The sequence below is a fragment of the Megalobrama amblycephala genome, linkage group LG18 (genome assembly GCF_018812025.1).
Source record: "Megalobrama amblycephala isolate DHTTF-2021 linkage group LG18, ASM1881202v1, whole genome shotgun sequence".
NCBI lineage: Eukaryota > Metazoa > Chordata > Actinopteri > Cypriniformes > Xenocyprididae > Megalobrama > Megalobrama amblycephala.
The window spans coordinates 17,895,755-17,913,157 of record NC_063061.1 but is presented as its reverse complement, the minus strand read 5'-3'; the positions used below and the strand labels follow the sequence as shown (position 1 = coordinate 17,913,157).

The 17,403-nt window shown below is 37.7% G+C and overlaps 1 protein-coding gene across 3 annotated transcripts in view; it reads right to left on the bottom strand.

Annotated features, from left to right (window-relative positions):
* The window catches only part of tenm2b (teneurin transmembrane protein 2b), a 319,786-nt gene that overhangs the window by 149,734 nt on the left and 152,649 nt on the right, over positions 1–17,403 (bottom strand). The window contains exon 1 of one of the 3 annotated variants that reach the window (XM_048165631.1): positions 16,925–17,309. The exons of the other annotated variants lie outside the window; for them this stretch is intronic. Within the exon in view, the coding sequence (XP_048021588.1) occupies positions 16,925–16,973 (49 nt within the window). The 5' untranslated portion in view covers positions 16,974–17,309. Of the gene's footprint in view, positions 1–16,924; positions 17,310–17,403 lie in introns of those variants that run through there. 3 annotated transcript variants of the gene reach the window in all.

The following is a 17,403-nucleotide window of genomic DNA, read 5'->3' as shown; positions in this document are numbered from 1 at the left end:
TAAGGTTGAACCACTGTAGTCACATGAACTGTTTTAAATATGTTTTTAGTAGCTCACTGAGCCATCAGATTTCATCAAAAATATCTTAATTTGTGTTCCGAAGATGAACGAAGGTCTTACGGGTGTGGAACGACATGAGGGTGAGTAATTAATGACAGAATTTTTGGGTGAACTAACCCTTTAACTGCTGATGGTTGGTTTTATATATTAATATTATTATATTATCTATTATATTCGAGGGGCTATCTTTGAATTTATCACCCATATCACACTGGTGTACACGAGCTTAAGCTTAAACACTAAATGGAAGCTAGTTTTTTTAACCCCAGTATTCTGTTCTATTGAAATTCTCTTTACACTGTCTAAGTTTGTGGTCCTGTGATGGACTGACATCCATTAGGGTGTTTTCTTGCCAAGTCCCAAGACACTGAATGTGTTTTGAATTTGTTTTCATGGTGGAAATTGCAGCATACTTTTGATACTTTTGATGAAAGTCATCAAATTTTTCTTATAATCAGTTATAATAATAGCAAAAAGCATTAAGTAAAAAACATCAAGTGTCAACTTAATACTTCAATCTGAGCAAAAGGCCTTACACAGAACAGAACATGTTCCAAACCTTTCAGTTAACTTAGTTTTACTTAACTTTATGTGTGAAAATTAATTGACAAAGCGAAAACCTGCAAAACAAAAACTGAGCAAATTTTAATTATTCTTTGTTCACAGTGCGGCACGCCATTACGGCAGAATGCCAAATTAATAAAGTCTCATAATATTGTAAAATACTTAAGGAGATGTTTACTCATCTATCTTGATATCATTCTTAGGCAACAGAAATAACACTGTTAAACTGGCCATAGTATCAAATATCAGGGGCAGTAAACAGGATGCATGCTGCAATTACAAGTGTGCATTTTTAATCAAAGCAGGGCCTCTGAGTCAGGGATAAGCATGTGACTCAGCCTCGCATCATATGCTACATATATTATGTTTCAGAACCCAAAAGAGGTCTCGCATATCTCTGTATAAACATTACATCAGTTTCATACATATGTTCTGATACCAGAGCCAGCAGAGGATGCACAAATGAGTGCGGTTTATACAGCTGGATCAATTAGCAGTACATTGCGAGACCTGCCTACATTGGCTGAAACCCATAAAGACATATAAACAAAGGCAAATGGGCTGAAGAACATACAGCCATATCCCCGTGAGGGCAGTTAGGAAAAACGGGGCAGACAAAGCAGCTCAGGTAATTAAACTCCATTTATGCTGTTAGTGAGGATCAATACTGCCAGTTAAACTGTACACGCTGCACACAACTAATGCCAGAGGAGGTGGAATATTCAAAAGATGTCTTCAAAATCTTTTCATAATTCACCATTAAAAGCAGGCTGAGCAGATCCCGCAAATGCCAAATCTCCGCCCATGGGAAAATTAACGTATGTGTGTGGCACATCCACCCATGCCTGGATGTCAAATAGCGATAACAGCGATTGTGTCGCATGCTTCCCTCAGGGCTAAGCGGTTCAAATGCACTTCAGAGACAGAGGGAGAAGAAAGCGGTGGTCGGGCCCCCTGTGTGCGCCTGTTCCTGGACCCGGGCAGGGGGCGACGTGGGCAGCATGTTTGCCACTGCGGGGTGCCCGCAGACAAAGGGGCACGAACCGCATGCCTATACTGCTTGCCGTGGGTGCCGCTAGGTTTCTTGGGACGACACAAATATTTAGGTATTTACCAAGACAAAGCCATCTGCTTTATCAAAAAACTGCCGTGTCTCAATGACAACCACAGAGACGTATCACAAAGACCACAGAGAGAAAAAGGGTTCAATCATAATTAAGAGAAACTCCCTACATTTCAGCTAATGAGATCCGGTACCCTGTTGGCATGGAAACATGACAGCGCGTGCCCCCCCCTCCCTCAACCATCACCACAAGCCTTTGGCAGTAACTGCCGTCTTGTCTAAGCAACGACTAGCCTATAAAATAAAAAGGCAAGGACAACATTTAAAACTGAGATATTGTAGATGCATAAAGATGGATGTATTTGAGTGTGTGTGTGTGTGTGTGTGTGTGTGTGTGACAGCGCACCTGTTGGAGGCGTGGGAGCGTGTCAGTAATCATTAAGTTAATGACAGGAACAATTATCCAGTGATATGAATGACAGCCTATGTGCCACTCATCCATCATCAGTCTTTTTGACTGGCATGTGTTCAGGCTGCTTCTCATAACCCTTATATTACTGCTAAACACCATTATATCATTGCAAGGCGAGTGGGAAGATGGATAGCTAAATGCCGTCATTTAAAAGAAATATGAAATGACTAAGCTACGTTCCAATTCACAGGATTCCTACGTAGTGTTCACTGCTCACTACACACTTATGCATTTCACTTCATTTGTAATGTGTTATATAATATAATATAATATAATATAATATAATATAATATAATATAATATAATATAATATAATATAATATAATATAATATAATATAATATAATATAATGTTACACTTTATTTAATGTGATGTTGTTTCATTGTAATTATTCAAATAAATACTGAGTAATATTAATTAATTACATGTATTTACTATAGAATTACGGTTAAAGGATTAGTCCACTTTCAAAAAAAAAAATGTTCCTGATAATTTACTCACCCCCATGTCATCCAAGATGTTCATGTCTTTCTTTCTTTGGTTGAAAAGAAATTAAGGTTTTTGATTAAAACATTCCACGATTTTTCTCCTTATAGTGGACTTCAATGGACTCCAGACGGTTGAAGGTCAAAATTACAGTTTCAGTGCAGCTTCAAAGGGCTTTAAACGATACCAGACGAGGAACAAGGGTCTTATCTAGCGAAACGATCACAGCGCAAGTTCTGTTTTTTTCCGTAAGTAGAATATGGAAGGTGTAGGACATACAGCATAAGCTTTTTCAAGAATATGGAAGTGCGGTTTTGGTGGAAGCACGTGCAAGGTGATCATTTGATTATATAAAGCATATACAGTCGTATTTTTTTCGAAAATGACCGATCGTTTCGCTAGATAATACCCTTATTCCTTATTACTCTAAAGAAAAAAGTAATAATTTTTATGTGCTTGTCTCAAATTTCACAGTGTCCAATAACCTTCAATTGTTGTTATATAAAAAGAAATTTACAAACAAAATACATACAACACAACAAATACTATAGATATACAAATTAAATTAACTTGTTTTTCAGATACAGTAGGTTTATTTACTATGTATAAATTTATTTAAACATATTTTGTTGTTTTATTAACACTAATGACAAATATAGGCTACGGTCCCTTTAAGACCGAATCCATGGATACTGACACATATCCTGTTTTCACCCAAATGTTTACGTCAACTTAAGCCATAACCGACTGTATTTACGTGATATACTCCACACGATGGACATTTTGACAACTATTTGTGCTTTTGACCATTCAGGCGCAAGGAGAACTGATCGTGCGCCGTCTGAGAGAACTGGGATCACGCGCAAGAAAGAGAGAGAGAGAGAGAGAGAGAGCGCTTCTGGTCTGTGTCATTCAGCGCGATTCCGCTTATCCCGCCTTCATTAATCGATAACGAATTGTGATTGAAACCATGCATTTCGCAATGTGTGGGTTGTCATCATTAATTTTGAAGTATTCCCACACCTCTGAGGCTGACAATGTGTCACTGCTGCTGCCGCTAGTTTGCCTGGCAAGTCCAGAATGATATATCTTCTACAAGATATATCAGTCTGGTCAGTCCGCCCTCCGTCGCGATTTGAGTCAACTCCAAACCGTACCGTGCAATCAGATTTGTTTATTTCAGTGATGCAAACAGTGTCACTCTAGTGCGGCGAAAGTCCCTTCAATATCAACAAAGATTGCGCACGCAAGAACCGAGAGTTTGTTCTATTCAGCCGTGAATTCAGTTTTAAAGGTGCCCTAGATTATGTTTTTAAAAGATGTAATATAAATCCCCTGAATGTGTCTGTGAAGTTTCAGCTCAAAGTACCCCATAGATTTTTTTAAATTAATTTTTGTAACTGCCTATTTTGGGCCATCATTATAAACGCGCCGATTTTATGCTGCGGCCCCTTTAAATCCCGTGCTCTCCACCCACAGAGCTCGCGCTTGCCTTAAACAGTGCCTTAAAGTTTACACAGCCAATATAACCCTCAAAATGGATCTTTACAAAGTGTTTGTCATGCATGCGGCATGCATGCGTCGGATTATGTGAGTATTGTATACTGTTATATTGTTTACTTCTGATTTTGAATGAGTTTGATAGTGCTCTGTGGCTAACGGGTAATGCTACACTGTTGGAGAGATTTATAAAGAATGGAGTTGTGTTTATGCATTATACAGACTGCAAGTGTTTAAAAATGAAAATAGCGACGGCTCTTGTCTCCGTGAATACAGTAAGAAACGATGGTAACTTTAACCACATTTAACAGTACATTAGCAACATGCTAACGAAATATTTAGAAAGACAATTTACAAATATCACTAAAAATATAAGGTAACACTTTATTTTACAGCGTCATTGTTACATATGTTACATGTAGTTACTTTAGTAATAACTATAAATTATGCATAATAACATGCAATTAACCCTAAAGCAAACCAAATCCTAATCCTAACCCGCTAGCCAGTACATGTAGTTACTTAATATTACTCAGTACTTAAATGTATAATTACAGTGTAACAAAGACACCTTAAAATAAAGTGTAACCAAATATAATGTTATTATGGATCATGTCAGTTATTATTGCTCCATCTGCCATGTTTCGCTATTGTTCTTGCTTGCTTACCTAGTCTGATGATTTGGTTGTGCACATCCAGACGTTAATACTGGCTGCCCTTGTCTAATGCCTTTTATAATGTTGGAAACGTGGGCTGGCATATGCAAATATTGAGGGCGTACACCCCGACTGTTACGTAACAGTCGGTGTTATGTTGAGATTCGCCTGTTCTTTGGAGGTCTTTTAAACAAATGAGATTTACATAAGAAGGAGGAAACAATGGAGTTTGAGACTCACTGTATGTCATTTCCATGTACTGAACTCTTGTTATTTAACTATGCCAAGATAAATTCAATTTTTCATTCGAGGGCACCTTTAAATGACCAAAAACACATTAATTATTTACTTTTCGCCGTTGACTTTCTTGTCGCTTTGCTAACGTCATATCCGCCCTTCTCTGATTGGTTTACTCTGCTTCCCATTTGCTCGGATTTGCTCCGTCCTAGAAATCAAATTGATTCAATGGCAACCAGACTCATCCACTGGTACAGCGGTGAGGCTGGTTTTTCCAGGCAAGCCGCTAGTGTCTCTGTGCGTGGAAAATTCTGTCAGTTACGTCACGTGAGGTATAGGTCTTTGGTATCGGGAGTTGTTTTTTTTTTACGAGTATGAGTACAAGTGCATGAGCTTGGTGTGCATCCCTAAATATAATATAATATAATATAATATAATATAATATAATATAATATAATATAATATAATATAATATAATATAATATAATATAATACAAAATCAGCAAGGATGCATTAAATTGAATTGAATTGATCAAAAGTGACAGTAAAGATTTTTACTTTTTTAAACTTTCAAATAAATGATATTCTTTATAACCTTCTATTCACTGAAGAAAAGGGAAAAAAAAAGTCTGGTATCCCCTGTATTCATGCACTCTTTTGTTATTTCCTGTCTTGTGCCACGCTTTGTAGTTTTTTGTAGTTTTTCATATTGATTAGTTTCTCCAGGTGTTTCCCATTTACCACTGCCACTTGCTATCTTGTTGTCTTCCCTGTGTATATATAGTGCTTGTGTTTCACTTGTGTTTTGTTAGTCATTGTAGGTGTTATATGTGGTGTTTCCTCACATGTCCTTGTTCCTATAGTGTTTCTCCATATGTTGTATTAAAGTTTTCCCACTTTTAGATCTGCTTCCTGGCCTGCTCATTTACACCTTTGTAACAGAATCATAGTTTCCTCAAAAATATTAAGTAGTATAACTGTTTTCAAAATTAACACTAAGAAGAAATGTTTCTTTAGTATCAAATCAGCATATTAGAATGATTTCTGAAGGATCGTGCGACACTGAAGACTGGTGTAATGATGCTAAAAAAAATACAGCTTTGCCATCACACACACAGATTATTATTTATAGCATGAATATAAATTGAAATAATCTATATTACATATAATAATTGCCTACATTTAGTATTTTAATCAAACCTCAGTACCAGTGTGATGAAAAACTGGTGTTCTTCACATCCTGAAATGATGTATTTGATGTAAGATGGCCGAACAACACCCTCTTCGCAGAGCAGAGTTATTGGAACACACCCACAGACATCACCTTGTGTAATGCTCTATTTTTGATGCCCAGTCAGCGTCACGAACGCAGTCCGAACGCAGTGTGACACAAAAAGAAATGCTTCTGCAGTTCCATAGACCCATGAGTCTACACTTCTGACTATCAGACACAGGCAGATTTTTCAGCAAAATGACACCTCGGCACTGAAGTCTGCATTAAAGCAGACGCTCTGGGCTCTTCTCCTACGTGGGAAGAAGAGAAAATGCTACACGGTTTGACTCTAAACCCCAGACATGAGCTGTCATCCGACGTAATGACAGATATCGCAAGATTCTCTTCTCCCTCCCTCTCCCTCTTCTCGTTTTCTCTTCATTGATCTGTTTGAAATCCAAACCACATGCACCTTTCATCAACAAACCGCCTTTCTTCAAGACAAATACAAATGGCAAATGATAAATAGAACTGACCAAATTTAGACACGCCAAAGCGTTTTAGACATAGTTTCTTATAAGCAATAATAAAAATAAGTTTGGGCTCAGTAAGATTTTTTAATGTTTTGAAAGAAGGCTCTTAATCTCACCAAGGCTGTTATTTTAAAATATATTTTAAAATGTAATTTATTCCTGTGATGGCAAAGCTACGTTTTCAGCATCATTACTCCAGTCTTTAGTGTCACATGATCCTTCAGAAATCATTCTAATATGCTGATTTGCTGCTCAAGAAACATTTGACTGATTTTTTGATGAATAGAAATTTCAAAAGAATCTTTTGTAACATTATAAATGACTTTACTGTCATTTTCAACACTTTTTGACACACACTGTATATAAACACCATCTAAAGCATATGCATGTACAAACCTCAACCTCTCAGTATGGTGTTCTCACAGCTCTTGTGATAAAAAAAGAGCACATAGGAGCTTGATGAAGGTCAAATGTCATTCTCCATCACTGTGACAAACAAACGAGACAGAGACAGAAGCGATGTAAACAATTCTTCTCCCAGAGGTGACAATGCTGTTTTGCTCAAGAAACTGAGAGTTTCGTTTCTCTCTCTCTCTGTGTGTGTGTGTGTGTGTGTGCGAGAGAGAGAGCTTGTTTGTGTGTGAGTGGGCCAGTGATGGATGAGGAGGGCACTCGTCTCTCCCCCAACCCTCACCCCCCCAACAAAGTTTACCGCTGCTTATTTGTCATTGCCATCAGTGGGCCAGAGCTCTCACCACAGGATCAAGCCCCACTTTATCTCTGTCTTACAAAACAAGATGATACCACTAAAACTACACAAAATATCATTCAGCCACTGAATCCTCTATTCTTCGCAGTGATCATTCAGTGCCACAAATGCGGTGTGTCAGAGAAAGCTGAATGTAAAATCTGCAAATTATTGTTCTCCTTAAACCAGGTTGTTTGTTGTGCTGCCCTGAGCCCTTATAGTACATAATATCTCACTATCACAGGCGCCCACCTGCCCTTACAGTGATATTTACTTCCGATATTAAACTACATATGATAATGTCTGTTCATCCATAAACTTTATCTTGTGCTTTATATTAATGCGCATATTATGGTGTCCTCGAGCAAATCCAGAGCAGAATTTCAACAAGTGAGTACACGATCATATCAATATTGAGAAAAAGAACAAGCACAGACATGATCACATAACATTTTCACCTCTGCTCTCACCTGTGTGGCTGAGAGGTGCTAATGGGAAAGAAGAGAAGAGAAGAGAGTGGGGGGGCAGGTTTCAACAGGAACACTCTTGCCAACTGACCGAAAAACAAAAAAAGTGAGCGCACTGAATCTCCTGGCCCTTCACACTACATGGAAAGATGACAGGGATGGCAAAGACTGATCATACAGGGCAGACTGGACCATGTTTCATGTGACACCGCAGCTGTGGCCTTCAGCATGGAAAGGTCCCAGAGGAATAGCAGTTGTGTAATGCTCTTCTACATCTCCATCTAAGACACTACAAGGACGTAAGCGCACATACACACATGCACATAAACACGACATCAATTCATCACAACATAACTGCTCTCCAGCTCTTATTCTTTTTTTTTTTTCTCTCTTGTCTTACTGTCTTTGACTCACTCCAGTCTGACCCCGCAACAGTGGCTGTAATGTGCAAGTTTAACACATAAAGAGCTCAGAGCACCATGGATTCACACACTCACACTCACTTGTTATAGCTCAGCCTGCTCTCACACAACAGCTCCAACATTTCTCCCTTCAATGAATCACTGTCCTTTATCTTATTGTCACCTCATGACTTCTCAATGTAAAACATTTCTTCGACCATTGCATTGATATCTGATAATGAATTAAAAACTGTCTTTTAAAATATCAGTCAAGACATCAAATCCATCAATAAACCCTAAATAATCTATTAGATACTCCATTGTTCCAGATTAATTTGAGGGTTTGCCAAATGACAGATCAGATAAATCAATGGCGATGCCACAGTGAGCCCTTAATCCCAGTGTTAATTAAGGCCAGCTGTGGGACTGATGAACTTGGTACTAATTTCCCACTGAGAGCAGCAGAGGTGCAGGTGAGCATATATACACACACATACACACTGTGATCTGCTGCTTTAATTAAAAATAGTAAGAAGAATCAGAGCTGAATTATTATTTAAAAGATCAAAAAAGATCATTGCTATATTTGTGAAAATATTTTCCATTTATTTATAAAAATAATAATAATAAAAAAAATTTTTGTCAATGACATGTATAATTATGTAAACCTAAATTTGTTAAATGATAGTGGGATAAGAAATATTGATACTTGTTTTAAAATGGAAAGTATTTTTACAACATACATGATGTTTGGTGTCATTTGGAGCACATAGAGTTCTGGACACTTAAAGGTGCAGTAAGCAATTTCTGAGAGATGCTGTTGAACAACAAACTTGTAGCCAATCAGCAGTAGGAGAGGAGAGAGGGAGATGTGAGAGATGGGAGATTTTAAGAAAGACTGTAGAAAAAGAGATGGCTGAGAGACATTACAAAAGAGAAAAGGTCAGAGCAATATTACAGGAAAAAGAAGGGCTATGATCAAGCAAGAGCTTTAAAGTACACGTGAAATCAAAATTACCTTATTTATTTTATCTGCTAGTAAATTGCTAGTTTTGTGGTGAACAATTAATCCGTACAAGTCAATCCACACAAAAAAATTGTTTGGCTTCGTAATATTTAACCTGTTAGCCAGCACCCCTGCTTTTGGAAAATCCCAAAAAATGACATACCCAAACTAAAACAGATCATGACTATAACAAACTAAAACAGTTCATGAACCCTTTGCACTAAAAGCATAAGTAAGGTCGCATTTGAAAGCAGACACTTTGCAGTTTATGGTAAACTCATAATTAATTATTGTCACAATGAAGAAAATAGTTAAAAATAGCTTCGACATTTTGAAAAGTTATTAGAAATTTTTTTTATGAAATATATTTATGAAAATAAAAGTGAAGTTGGCCTTGTGGCAATCTAGAAATGCACTGCAGCTAAAGCCACATGTCTGACCATGTTATATTTCAAATCTGAAGATGATAGGTTTAAAACTCTGAGTTTTATTACATGTTTTTCAAGACCATGTCATGAGACTTTATTTAGAAAGGACTCTAAAATGTTAACTGATGTTTATTGTCATCTATTCAAGGGTATTGTCTATATTGTGTTTGTGGTGCTATCTGCCCCATTCAGTTTCAGTCTCCCCTGAACACATTCACACCTCTCCAGCCAGCTTATGGCTCTAATTATTCTTTTCTTTTGTCTCTATTATAATTACTGATGTTCTATTCAAGATGATTTAATCCCTCATTTCATTCACCAAACTTCTCACTTCACCTTCTTTCAAACTGTATCTAATGCCCTTCTTGGAAAAAAAAAAAAAAGAGAGAAAAAAAGTGAGCTTTACAATTCAAAATTATTTATTTGCATTAGCTCAGAACAGGTGCATCTCTGGGCTCGTTAGCATGTTATCTTAGCACACCAACAAAACACGACAATTTATCAGATTAAAACCACGTTTTTGCTCCAAACTTACTAGTCGATTGTTTTAAATAACCTTCTGTGATGTGGTGTGGCTTCGGATCAAAAATCAGACAGAAAATATATCATTGTATGCTATTCTGCACAATGAGAAAAGCTATCTCGATTAGCATTGCATTATAAATATAATCTACTATTATGAATACCTGACATGGCGTGAAGAACACAGATAAACTACATATCGTCACAATCGTGTATTTATTACTTTCAAAAGTGATGTTCTGTATGTTTATATCAATGATTATAGCGATGTCTGGTAGCCTCTGTTAGTTCTGTGTATGTCACATGATTGCCTCTTGTTCATGATGTGTTATTTGTGGACTAGTGTGCACAGAGCGCCCTCCGGCTGCAGGTATGAGTTGAAAACACAGTAGTCAGTGTATACAGCGCTCATATGATGACAACAGCGTGTTTTGGGTAAAAAGCGAATAAATATTACTCCTCTGTATAGAAAATTGACATAAACGTATGACAGTCCATCAATATTTCTCCAAATGTGCATGCTTTTAAGCTAAAAGCCCTGATGGATGTTATTTTGTCGAGTTTTTTCATGACGATCTAACAGGAGTTTTTTCTCAATGGCTGAGGCTGACGCTCATATTTCAATGAAAAGGTAACGACTCCGTTTCTCATATTCATAACTCTCGACGCATATTAACAAATAACGGTCACTATACGATGTTGAGAGTAAAATAAAGATTAAAAATTGAAGCTCGAGTCTTAGATCTTTTTAATGATGTATAGTTTGTCAAGGTAATTACAGTAAATCTAACAGTAAATTTGAGCTAATTTAAACAAAGAAGCTTCGGTGTGTCGGCGTGCCAGTGCAGGTTAACAGGTTAATCAAAATCTGAAAATGCTCCTCCCCTCTGCAACAGTGCCCCTTCTCTAATGACATTTGACGGCTTGGGTTGAAAACGTTTAAACCACTCCCCTCCAACCGTTAGTCTGCTATGAGCGAGAGATGAAGAGGAGGAGCGCTAAAATAGAACTCTGCCCTCTATTCAATATTCCGTTTCACTTGGAAATACATCACAACATTGGAGAAAAGTTGTTTGCAACTTCCGGCTCATGGCGACTTTAAGCCCAAAGTATACTTGACTTTTTACGCATACCCGAGGGTCAGCGCACAGTGCGCGACGTGAATTTTGTCATCAGAAGTGTACGCGCACCGCCGGATTTTTGTACTTTGTTTTTATGCAGTAATTAATTTATCCACAAGGTGGCATCGATTCACAAGGTTGTCGAAGAAAACCTGCATAAACAGAACAGACCGGATGCAAGCTACAGCGGCAATGGAGGCCTATAAAGATGAAAGATTGTGCGAAGAGGTTAGAATACACCCTCATTTGTACAACTCTAGTCGAGAGATTGCTCAAAACTGTGCATGCATTGAAAGCCTGTGTACACCTACAAGTCAAATGAAGTATAATTTGAAAGGCTGTGCGTTCGACTGTGTGTAAAAAAAAAAAAAAAAGTATACCAAGGGCTTTAGGATGCGCGTTAATATTTGAAAAGCTTTCCAGCACTGGAGAGACTCGAAAATGAATGCAGAGGTTGTGTTGTTTCTGCTCCATACGTGAGTAACATTGGTTTTGCTATGCTTCACAGGACCAAGATATGCTGTTGTTGTAATGTTAGCTATAGTAACAGGACAGTATTGAGCGTCATTATTTGTCTGGAGCTGGTGTGCTGCTGGCGACTTACAACAAACTTGCTTTTATTTACTATTGTGTACCGTATGTTAATTTTTTATGCTTCCTTGTCTTAAGTTCGTCATCATCGCCTTATTTTTGGTGAAGCATTATTTTGTTTTGCTTCAGCTATGATAAAGAGAAATCCACTCTTGCATTGTGTGCTTGTGCATTTTGGGGGCGGAGCAATGAAGGTAGGGGTGTGATTGTTTGGGTTGATTTCAAAAATCAACTGTGCTTCTCAGAAATTGCTTACTGCACCTTTAAGTGTTATATTTTTGTAATCAGTCTCATACAATGTAGATTTATCAGCCAATATATTAGTAAAGTAATATATTAGTGGTCTTCAAAATAAAAAATAATTACTAATTATAAATCTGTAATCACCATAAATCTCAATTCCCATATCAGTGCAGTGACGCCATTATGTGCTAATGAGCAAAGTTTAAGCAGTCTGAGGTGTTTTATTTTTCACGTCCCACAAAATGAGAGCTAAAGAAACGCCTCCACCTGACACTCAAAAAGAAGCTTTGCCCCGTGTGTCCACACAGTAGAAATTCTCTCAAAACGGCAGCGTTTCAGCACGAGCTGTGTATATGCGTTTCCATCAGCGCAGTGTTTATTGAGGCTATCCAAAACACTCTAAGCTGCTCCCAATGTGCCTATTCCATTAAGTTGCTATTGATGAAAAATTGCAGTTACACTTAAGACCCTTTAAATTAACAAACTGTTGGCTTATTAAAACAATAATAGATTTTCCTGTGTTGCTCAATTTCCCTCGCCTCTAATGAGATGCCAGCAAGTGGCCCTTGCCTGCAAGGTTAATGGATTCCATATTTTTCAATTTAAAAATTGGGTTCTTCAAGCTCAAGAACCAAAGCAAAAGTACTGCTAATTAGACAGTGACGGCTCAAAAGAGCTTAAGGAGATTGTAGAAAACAGGCAAGCATCTTGCCATTCCACATCCACTTCTGGGGCTTTTTTTTTTTTTCCCAAAGATTTACTAATTCAGGTTTTGTATTTTTCCCCCTCAAACTTTACATATCTTACCCCACCGCGTGTTTAAAGCACAGCTGCTCGTGTTGCTTTGTGAATACATGCTGTAAAACAGCAACACACTGATGCTGTAGCCACGGCCTTCTCCAGCAGGGGTGTGTGGATGAGACAGGATCAGGACTTTGAACACCACAGTGTCTTTCTGGATGAGACAGAGGTGGATGGAGGTGAAGTCGAGGGGTGATTGCCCACTGAGCTCCGAATTGATAGAGACAGGCAGTGAAGGGTAGGGTGGAACTGCCTGCCATTGATCACACATTCTGGACAGGAGGCTTTTCAATCACCCCCTCTTCTCTCTCCATCTCCTGCATCTGTGGGCAAAGAGGCCTGAGCTGAGTTAAATTGCTTCGTGCCAGTCTAATTTTAAGAAGCTCGTAAAAGCAGAGATATGCCGCTCTCGCTCACGTTCTCTCCCCGGCTCCCCGAAGTGCACAGTTACGCTCTTGTGTAGAGATGAAGAAAAAGGATCTCTTTCTCTGCAGGAGACAGCATGCTTTTACCACACACGTGTGCACGCACACATACGCTGACCGGAGCATCTGCTGGACTTGTCTTGGTGGAAAGCATTTAATTTCAGGACCTCTGGGCAATTTATCCAGCCGCCTTCTCCATGTGTGGCCTCTCCATCATGCAGCTAAATATGACTGAATCCATCTCACAGCCATTGAGTTTTAGCCTGTGAGCATTTATAATCAATGTGGATTGTATTTCAGATAAAAATACAACTGTGATTCATAATGCAAGTTGCTTGGGATGCATTATGGCATATAAAACATTGTGAAAAACTTATTTACCCGCCTCTTCGGCATTAATCAAAATGAAAGTTTGGTTCAATGTGACACATTATTAACTATATTGTTCCTTGGCCACCGTTCACAGCATGTGGATGAATCATAATAACGCTGATAAAACAAAGACAGAATGAAAATAAAACACAGTTGGGAACTTCATTGCTTAGTCATGGTAATTAGGCATAAGCACAGCCTACTCAAATCATTCACTTCATTGTCTTAAAGGAATAGCTCACCCAGAAACGTAACTTTTTCACTGTTAATTAACTCCCATCTTGTTTTCTTTTTTTTTCTTTCATTTGTGGAAAATGACATTTCTTATGCAAAATGTTTGAGCTTCTGTTTTCCATCAACATAAAGTGCATTGTTAGACATTTCTGTAATTTGTCGTTATTTGCTATATATCACCCAGTATAATACTGCAAATTAAATAACTGATTCACTTTATATAATGGGGATTTTCAGTGATGTCAAACGCCACATACAGAGATTTACTGGATTTTTTAAAAATTGCTGTATATTACTGTATTTGCCATAACGGCCTCTTTGGAGCTATTCCATCATGGTTTTTTATTTTCCTCATTTTTTACATTTTGATTGACAGGATTTGCCTTACGCTGTGTCTACAACATTGCAACAGCTTGAGTCTGTCTACATTGGACATGTCAAAGCGACAGTTGCAAAATGCAAATCCGTTTGTCCTTCAGTGTCAGAAATAGCGTGAGCGCTTAAAGTACTGTACATAAGAAATATAATCAGTTTACAGTATGGGATTTGTCGTGTCACACACAGCAGAATCCAGTGTATAGACAGTATCAGTGATTATAATGGGGTCTATTGTCTTTTGTCGTGTCATGTTGCTCGCATCCGGGGTAGACGTGGAATCAGCATGGCAGCACCGCGAGTTTTGTCCAGGGATGGAACTTGGCTAAACTGCGTAACATTTGATTTTACAAAAGACTTTGTTACCTTTTTTTCCCTTTAGGAAACACTTTTCTCTCTGTAACAAAGTGGATGGTGAGCAAACATGGCCGATGTTTTGGAGCAGCACCTGGGTTTTGCAGATTCCTTATATGTATTCTTTAATTGCTTTTATTTATTTTCCATTAATTTTCAGTTGCCTAAAGATTCTTTGTGAGAATAAATCCAGAGGATACTGCAAAAAGTTCTAAGACATGAGAAATGGTGAAGATGCACTGTCCCAGCATTGGCATTGTGTATTTTTAGGTGTTATGTAGGCAAATGCAATGTTTTAAATAAAGAATTTGATATTTTGTTATATTTGTGTCTGTTTGAATTGAATGTTAGTAGTACTCATGTAGGATAAAAGTCTACACTCTAAAAACTAATTCAGGGGACCTTTAGTCATTACTTAAATACAATATAAAAGTAAATAAAAAATCAAGTTCTGAAATGCTGTTAGACTTTTTACTTGTAATTGTTATTTTATTGAGCTTGGATGACACACAAATTATGCCTACTGATTCGATATACTTAACATTTTTAGTTAATCAAAAATTTATTTAATTTCAAGTTATGTTAATGTAAAATACAATCTGATGACGTGTAAACGTGTTTCATTGTTTTGAGTTGTATGAACACTTAAGTTAAGTGAAACTGGGCTAGGATTTATATTTCCTATCATGCTTTGCCCATGGCACTTGAAAAGGAGAGTAAATGCTAAAATTAAGTGTTATATAATGTTTTTTGCACAAGATTAATGGTAAGGGAGATTTAGCAGTAATTAGTGTTTTGTTATGCTAATTTAGAAGAGTTTCTGTTAATGTGATTTTTTGGAGATTTACCATCATGGTGACAAGCGATGCTTGGTAAGTTCATGTTACTTAGAAATGCGTTGTGTCCAAAAAGCATCTTCACCTTACTTAAAACATTATGTTGGATCAACTCAAAATATTGCTTTGAATTAATGTAATTCTCCCAATTGGCTTAAGTTAAAAATTCTAGTGGAAAACGTTAACATATTTTTTTTTGTTGTTGAACCAATGTTTTATTTTTTAGAGTGTATATAAAAATAATAAAATCTAATTTATATTTAGCACAAATTAATGAGTTACAGTAGTGTACTAATAACCTGTTTTTTAACAGTAATCACTGTATTACATAATTACAGTACTATGTAGTTACTGTAAAATAGAAATATGGTTATAGTACTGTAAATCTTAATTTTAACTTACTGGCAACAATGTAAAAAGCCTTTGAAATGTCTAACAGCATGGATGGTTGTGTTTTCCGCCAAAAATGAAACCATAAAAGATCAACAGGTCGTCATTCCTTGTTTAATTTACAGTATCATCATACGCTTTCACCGTACAAAGTAGCTCAATCATTTTGTATTTCACAGAATAAAAATGAGTCAAAGACATGGGGGTAATTAAAGATGACAAATTTTTGGTGGCTAAACACTATTTTCAGTTATTCATTTTAGGGGCTGGAGACAACACACAAATGAATTGTATTTGCTTGTCATCATCTGAATAAAACATTTCAAGTATAAAACAAGTCTCAATACACCAATAAATAGGTTTTTTTGAGCCATAAATCCCTGGTCAGTGTTCTGTAACTTTACAGCATGACAATGAAGATAAAGATAATTTCTGGATTTTGTCTTCACAAAGAACAACTAACTAAATTCTTGAAGCTAACTATTTGATTTTTCTCCAATAAAGCACAAGGCTGCTTTTGTATTTCGCTCGAAAGCTTCTAAACGGATTTTGTTTGATTATGGGCAGGTTTTTTTATATAGCTTCCTCATATTTGTTAGTGTTTAGTCAGTTATTTCGCCGCGAAATATCCGAATATAGAAATGCAAGTGAAGATTCCATATATTTACAAAGAGATATCAGTTTACCCATGACAGAGAAAGTCCGCGTTCGCCTCATCTGTGCGCGCGCGCCTTGACCGTGGCACTTTCGCGCGCACCGCACGCGCCTGTCTTTGCCGAACGTTCACCCGATGATGTCAGTGAAAGAGTGAAGCGGCTCTTCTTACCTGGATCGTGGTGGAGCGCTTTCGCCCTGTGGATGCCCGGGTGGTGCATCTCTCCCGGCTTTTCGCAACGCCGCCGCTACCGGCTGTGAAGTCAGTCAGAAATCCTTTAAACAGGTAGAGAAACGGATCCTAAAACTTCGCAGTTCTGACAGTGAATCTGCACTCAGGGACACTAACGAGTCTCCACACAGCGACAGCGTTCTGTTGACAGTTCTACACACCACACGCGTTCATCTCCGTTTCTTTTATTCTGCTTCGTTTTGGAGGTAAACGTTCAGAAATTTACATGAATGAAAAGGTAGCAGAGCGGAGAGAATTCCTGGAACAAAAGAGTGTAGTTCTGGAGAGACAGAGCGGAGCTGTGCCTGCTCTCTACTCCACATACAGCATGATGCTTGCAGCGCAGATTGGAAGGGAGGGGTGGGATGTGGCCGGGAATGTTCATGATGGAGAGAGTGAGGGATAGATTGACTCAGATT